The 7302-nt window shown below is 42.9% G+C and overlaps 1 protein-coding gene across 1 annotated transcript; it reads left to right on the top strand.

Moving 5' to 3' along the window:
* On the top strand, nucleotides 3080–5635 carry LOC8069961 (putative F-box protein At2g02030). The gene is made up of 4 exons (XM_002453247.2): nucleotides 3080–3171; nucleotides 3296–3449; nucleotides 3627–3738; nucleotides 3945–5635. The coding sequence occupies exon 4, from the start codon at nucleotides 4051–4053 to the stop codon at nucleotides 5284–5286; it is 1236 nt and encodes a 411-aa protein (XP_002453292.2). The 5' UTR covers nucleotides 3080–3171; nucleotides 3296–3449; nucleotides 3627–3738; nucleotides 3945–4050; the 3' UTR covers nucleotides 5287–5635.

Here is a 7302-nt window from a genome sequence, read left to right as displayed (position 1 = left end):
ACTTTAGGTGCTGCAGCCTGCAACACTTCCTAAAGTACAAAGCATAGAATGAATGGGAGACAAATCTGTAAATTTGAACCATATAAATTTTGAGCTAAACATCTGAGCATCAAAGAAACAACTATCTAAACCCAAAATCTACTAATATTATGTCCATCCAATATGTGAGACAGGGGGAGCAAATTTATTACCAGACACTTGCTTGCACGAAGCACGGCCTCCTTGAGCTCCGGTTTGACAGTGATGTGATGCTCCCAAAGGGCAACCTCGCCAGCATCTAGTGCACTCCTCGACGCATTGTTCGGCTTCCCAAACCTGGAGACTGATCCTCGGAGCCACGTGTGGTGGCCTTTTTTGGCCTTTGATCCGCTTAGTAAGTGTCATTGGACTTTAGGACTCCTTGTAGATCTCTGAAACAGGAATAAGTATATGTGATGATGAATTAAATTTCTTGACAACAAATGTAAATGGACACATTTAACACAGAAACATCCTTGTAGAATGTGGCATTGCTACAGTGCAATCGAGTTAGGTTAATTAAAGCTATGAATATAACGGTTGTTAATGATAATAGAGGGAAAAACCATGAATAATTTTAGTATGAATCTTCCCTCACAAGAATGCATATCTAGGTATCTTTCATGTTGCCCAGCTTTTCAGTTATCTCAAAGAATATTATAGTGTTATTAGGTGAAATAACAATTGAAAGAACCGGTTTTCTTTTCTCAAAGCACTCAACTACACCACAATGAAAAAATCAAAATTAATTAATTTGCAACCATACTATTACATCATCACTTTCTATCTAAATTGTTGATCTAAATTACACTACTGCATCATGCCCATAAAAAAATAAATTACAAGGAACTGAATATATGTTTTTCAGTAAACTCACATTAGGATCATCTCCAAAGCCTCATGATCTACACTGCAACAATGAAAACAAAAACTTAGATTGCAAAAATTTAGGATATCCGGCCACAGAATTGGAGGCTCAAATAAATAACAAAGGCTTAATTGTGGATGTACTACTATCAACATTATTGACGAATTGGACAATAATGCAATGCATGGTTTTAGCAAACTGGATTATCACGAGCATATAATAGTAGATATATTTTAAAACTTTATATACCTCTGTCTGTTGTATTTGTAAGGTCCCCTAAAGGTACCAGATAATCAGTTGGCTTTGGCATATCCATAACAGTATATATCACTTTCAACAATATTGTGCCTACAAAATAATATGGTCAATAAATCTTGTTATTGCAAAAAAAGTTACCTAGGTAAACAATATTGTAAAATTGTAGCAATCCGACAATAGATAAAGCAGATAGCAATCCAATTCGCTATTTGTAATTGAAAATAGATGATACTATTATATCTATTTTAGAACTATAGCAGTCCGACAATATATGCTACTTGTTTTCCTATATTCTGTTGAGACTATGATAAAGTTAGGAAATTGAGTAATAGAGTGATTCTGACATGAGCCATTTGGGCACAAAAAACATAACACTCACTAATACAACAAGGTGTCCACAAGCACAGGCGAAGGTTTGATCTATGTAATTAAATTATTTTACCTTTGCTGAAATTGATCTAACGCTAACCATTTAATAAGGTGTCCACCAGCGCGAAGGTTTAATCTATGTAACTAAATTATTTTACTCTTGCTGAAATTAATCTAACGCTAACCATTTAAGCTCTTGAGTCAGTGGTATAAGTCCACAAGTACAGGCGAAGGTTTGATCTATGTAATTAAATTATTTTACCCTTGCTGAAATTAATCAAACGCTAACCATTTAAGCTCTAGAGTTAGTGGTATAAGTCTACAAGCACAGGCGAAGGTTTGTTGACAAAGATCGGAATTGTAAGGAGTCGGTCCTGAACTTTAGACTTGGGCAATGGTCAGTGTATGCCTTCATCTACGGATGGTTTGATCTATGTAAACAACTTCTTTCACCCTTGCTGAAATTTAACGCTAACACAGGTTTCCAAATGTTGTAATTTAATTCTTTTAGTGTATGGCTAAGGCTAACACAGGATCACCAATTACCTCACTTTTCACGCTGGCAGTCCGAGCGGCGAGAGAGATCAAGTGACGTCAACGTTCACAATCACACAGACTGCGCGGCCGAGTGGCACAGCCATGGCGAGCCGTGCCGCCACACCGGAGCAGTCGTGCCGCCGTCTTCGCAGGAGCAGATGCGTCGGAGGTAGGCACTGGTAGCTGAGAGGCGGAGGGAGGCGAGGATACGCCTCGCAGGAGCAGATGCGTCGGAGGTAGGCGCTGGTAGCGAGCGAGACCTGAGAGGCGGAGGGAGGTGAGGATGCGCGATTTCTGGCGAGGGTCCGTGATTTCTGATGGATACGCAATTTCTGGCAAGGATACGTGATTTGTTGAGTGGTATAAAATCAATAAGCCTTTATATGGGTCCACAAAAGTGGCATTTTTAGTGAGACTTGGCCGAGATCTCTCCTAGGAGTGGCATTTAGAGGGAAGCCGTGGATACGGTATCGAGGGCGCGGTTCGCACCTCCAGCGGACCGACGGAAGGATGTATTTGTCGCACCAAATTGTGGTCTTACTTTCTTTCTTTTTAGTTGTAGGAGATTGGGTGAAACGCCACAGAGAAAGCATAAATGGTGGACAGGGCGGTAGTACATCTATTGAACACCCAGTTTGGGATAAACTGTGGAAGCTAGGTTGTCCAAACAAAGTTAGGCCTTATTTAGAACTTTTTTTTTTGAATTTTGATACCGTAGCACTTTTATTTTTATTTGACAAACATTGTCCAATTATAGAGTAACTAGACTTAAAAGATTCGTCTCGTGATTTACACAAACTGTGTAATTAGTTTTTGTTTTTATCTATATTTAATACTCCATGCATGTGCCGCAAGATTCGATGTGCTTAAAAAAAAAGTTTTTGTTTTTTTAACTAAACAAGGCCTAATCACTTCGCGTGGCGTTTCATCCCAGCGATGCAATGGTGGGACCCGCCGGCCGAATCAACGGCCAGGATAGACCGTACACGCGCATATACATGCGGTGCTGCTTTTCCCGTCCGCAGACGGCAGACCCGCACGGCCGCACCGCACCCATCCGCTCTTCTTCTTCCGCACGGACCGCGCCCCTCCGCCCTACCCTACGGCAAAATCTCCGCTCGGTCTGTTCCCACCCCCAGACGGGCAAATCCACTTCTTCTCCCCTACTTTCTCCTCTCCCCAAATCTACTCTCCCAAAGTACCTCAACCTAATCGAGTTTCCTTTGGGCTTTGGCCAAGAAGCAGCCAAATCGGCGAATCCATGGTGGCCGCAGCCGCCGCTTGGGAGTGCCACCCGTGGACGCCGGGCGCGTGTTGCTGAAGGTCGCCTTCTAGTCGGACCGGGGGCGCTGTGCGTTTGCTGGGTGCGCCGTTGGTTCTTGTCTGGGTCGCAGCCATGGTTCGTTGCCTTTTTATTCGATTTATTTATTTGGAGTTCTTTTTCGATTCGATTTTTGGATCTTTGGCCGTTTTCTTTTTCCCTTCTCTTTGGCCGGCGCTACTATTATCCTTTGCAGGCTGTACAGATTTAACTCTCTACCGCTTTTATATTCATATATATTATTATCCTTTGCAGGCTGTACGGATCTAAGTCTCCGCCGTATAAAAGTCTCCGCTGTATGGACTCCGAAGGGAACGCGGCAGACTGATGGCAGAACAAAATTTTGAATATATAATAAAATAATAAGGTATAGATTTGTTCGAATCTGATCCACATACGATTGTTTTGGTTGTTTTTAGTATGATACCGATCGGTATCGGGTCTCAATTCCGAGTCAGTTACGAATTTTTTTGGTTGTTTTAGTATGATACCGATCAGTATCGGGTCTCAATTCCGAGTCAGTTTTGTGCTTGCCCGTATTCTGACTACTTATATATACATGTGGACGCGCAGGGCTAGATAGAGCAGATTGAAGGCAGTCAGGATTAATAAGGACGAATATATGAACCAGTCTGGATAGAGCAGATTGAAGGCAGTCAGGATTAATAAGGGCTGATATATGAACCAGCCGATCTCCAAACGACACCGTCCAGTGGCACCGGAGGTCGGTGGTGGCAGCATGATTCCAGATGAGGTGCTGCTGTTCGAGATCCTGGTGCGCCTTCCTGTGAAGTCCCTTGTGCGCTTCAAATCTGTTTGCAAGGCGTGGTGCGCCACCATAGCCAGCGCTCATTTCGTCCGCCTGCACTTGGAACTTGCAAGAGCTAGAAGCTCATCATCCATGGTCATAGTCCCTCGGAAGGAGCAGCCGAGACCGACAAAGCTGGCCTCTGGTTTCGTCCACATCTTCAGCTTCCGGCCAGCACGGCAAAGCAATGTCGCCAAGCTCATTATGAAGAGCAAGCCTCGTCCTGGTGGCATCCCATATTTCACCATCCCCCTGCACTGCGATGGACTGATTCTGATCCCCAGCGTTACAGGGCACATATTTGTGTGCAACCCGGCCACCAAGGAGTTTGTTGAGTTGCCACGGGGCACCCGGAATGTGGCATTGGACCAAAGGGTCGCCTTCGGCTTTGATCCTTCCAGTGGTACGTATAAGGTGGCTAGGCACTTCTTGCGCTCATACAGTGAAGGGCAAAAACGTACAGAATACGATGTTGGACATGAGGTCTTGACGCTTGGCGATGGCATAGAGACGTTGGAATGGAAAGCAACCATTGATCCACCTTACCCTATCAAGGGCAGGACTCCTATTTGCTTGCCAGGATTCTTCTATTGGAGTGCAGTCCAGTCTGTGGCTGACGACGCTGACCACAGCAAGCTCGACACAGATGTTATCCTCCGATTCAGCATGCGCGATGATACGTTCACTGTGCACCCCAATCCTCCATGCAGGAGCTACCTAAGTACCAATGACCTTCTGTGTGAGCTAAGTGGCAATCTGTGCTATGTCCACTCCCCCTCCTCTCGTGAAGTCTCCATTTGGTTAGCACAAGATGGACAAAACATAATAACATGGTCACTACGTTGTCGTGTCAATCTGCCCGTACCAAGGCTTCTTCGTGTTTATGCTTGTGCTTCAGCTGATCAAGGCACAATATTCCTCTCTGTGGATGCTCTTCACCTTTTGAAGTGCAACCTCCATGATGGATCTCTTGAAACAGTGGTCAGTATGCCATTTAACTTGGTGTATGTTCACGGGAAAGGGGTAAATTTTATCTATCAGGGACACCCTTTTTCGCATTACATGGTGCCATATGTGGAATCTTTGCTACGGATTGGACCATGCTAATGTTATTAATACCAAGTTGGTTAGGGTCCTTGCGGTGGGATTTATCCACCCGGATTGAAGTCTTAGCAGCCTGGGAATGGGAACATGATTCTCGTTCCTGTTCTCATGTTCCACATTCCAGGAATGTAGACGTTCCTGAAACGCCAATGTTCCCGTTAGGTTGAGTGTGTGTACGCGTTGAACGTCTGCATCTATACTTGTGTAATTCACAAAAATAAATAAAAGAAAGGGTATGCTTGAATGCGGCTTGTATGTTATCAATAGATGTGGGTGTGTTGTAAGCTGTTTGTAACAAAATTACTATCCTCTTTTTTCGGCAAACAACAATTAATTCATATGTGTTCTCTCTCTTTGTCAATGTTGACACGAGCAACGCTGTAGCACCTGATTCACTGGATGTGTTGTATGATGCCGAATCAGTAGTCCAAGTGGATGCCACTTTTGGAGTGAGATGTGCAGCATCCTGAAAATCATGGAGTATATCATTCAATGTATGAAAAAATGTACCGTGTAATGTATTTCAAAGACATAATTACCACATAACATATTCATGCTTTCTTATGCAAAGATTAATAGATCATCCTTCGCACCGGGTTGTGGATACATGACTTTGAGGGCAGTGGTGGAGCTTGGACCTAAATCCAGCAGGGGCCAACCATTAAAGAACAAGGCTAATCTTTAGTTTTTATCAAGCCAGAATGGCTGCAACTAATGAAGTTTACACAAGTTTAGGGGTGGCCATGGCCCCTATTGGTTTGTGAGAAGCTCCGCCACTGTTTGAGGGTAGGGTCTACAGCACCACAAAAATCATGGTTTGTACCTTTCTCAGTAAGAAATTTTCTGTTGTTGCTATGTTACCAAAAAATAAAAATGCATGATCTCTACCAACAGTCATTCATGTTTACGCAATAATGTTGTTTTCATGCAGGGCTCATCTTACACAGCAGAATGCGATGAGTCCTTAAAGCCAGCAGTTGGCATGACATTTGAGGATATTGAATTAGCCAGAGAGTTCTACAAAGCCTATGCTGCACATGTTGGGTTTCCGGTACGTGTCAGTCAGCACAAAGCGAAGAATGAATTGCTGATAAATAAGTGTTTCTATTGCTCGTGGGAAGGATTCCATAAGGCCAAAGATGAGACACAATCTGAACCTGTACGCAGCGGGAGAAGGAAGTGTGGCCCATGGATTTCTGTCACCTATTACAATTGAACAGTACTGCATGTTCAGTCTAATTCTCAAAGTCCTTGGTGCTGCAGATTCAGGGACTCACTTATTAATGTGATTGCTAGTGCAGATTGATACCCTTTCTTCAGACAGTTTCTGGAGCAATGTAGTGTGTGTTCCAAAAATTATCTAAGCCTGCAATCACTTAAATAGCCACTTGTCAAACTTTGGAAGTACATGGTGTTGCTGAATAGAGAACAAATATCTATCGGTAAAATATAATTCATAGTCACAACTATGATGTAATATTGTGTTAGTTACTGACCAATTTTTCTATCCTTTCTTGTGACAACAACCTGCATCATACATGACTGCTATGTTCTGTAGTGTTTAAAAAATGGTATGAGGATGCCCCAGAAAAGGAATATGTTGATACATGCTTCACAAATATTTATGTGGAACCTGGTACAGCAGGAAGCGATGTGAGCACCTTTTTTTTAGTTCAATGTGAGCACCTATTGTGGAAAACAAATATATGTTTGGAGAAATCATAGGTCTATCTATCTGCTCTAAGTTCCGATTGTTTGAGACATTTCTAACCACCTGTAGTGAACTAATCCAAGCCATGGTCACTTAGTGAGGATTTGACCTACATGGAGAAACGCAAACAAATTTCAACCGTAGCAAAATCCAAAGAAGAAACATCTTCTTTCAAGCAAATGTGACTGGAATGTCAACAGGTTAAATGGCTGCATGTAGTGTTACCAAGCCAAGCACATACATAAAAATCCTAGGACATGGACTCCGCTTGCACACGACCTCCAAGCTGTAACCCCGAACTCAAATCA

The sequence above is a fragment of the Sorghum bicolor genome, chromosome 4, assembly GCF_000003195.3.
Source record: "Sorghum bicolor cultivar BTx623 chromosome 4, Sorghum_bicolor_NCBIv3, whole genome shotgun sequence".
Taxonomy (NCBI): Eukaryota; Viridiplantae; Streptophyta; class Magnoliopsida; order Poales; family Poaceae; genus Sorghum; species Sorghum bicolor.
The sequence above is the reverse complement of the archived record's forward strand: the minus strand, read 5'-3'. Positions and strand labels throughout refer to the sequence as shown.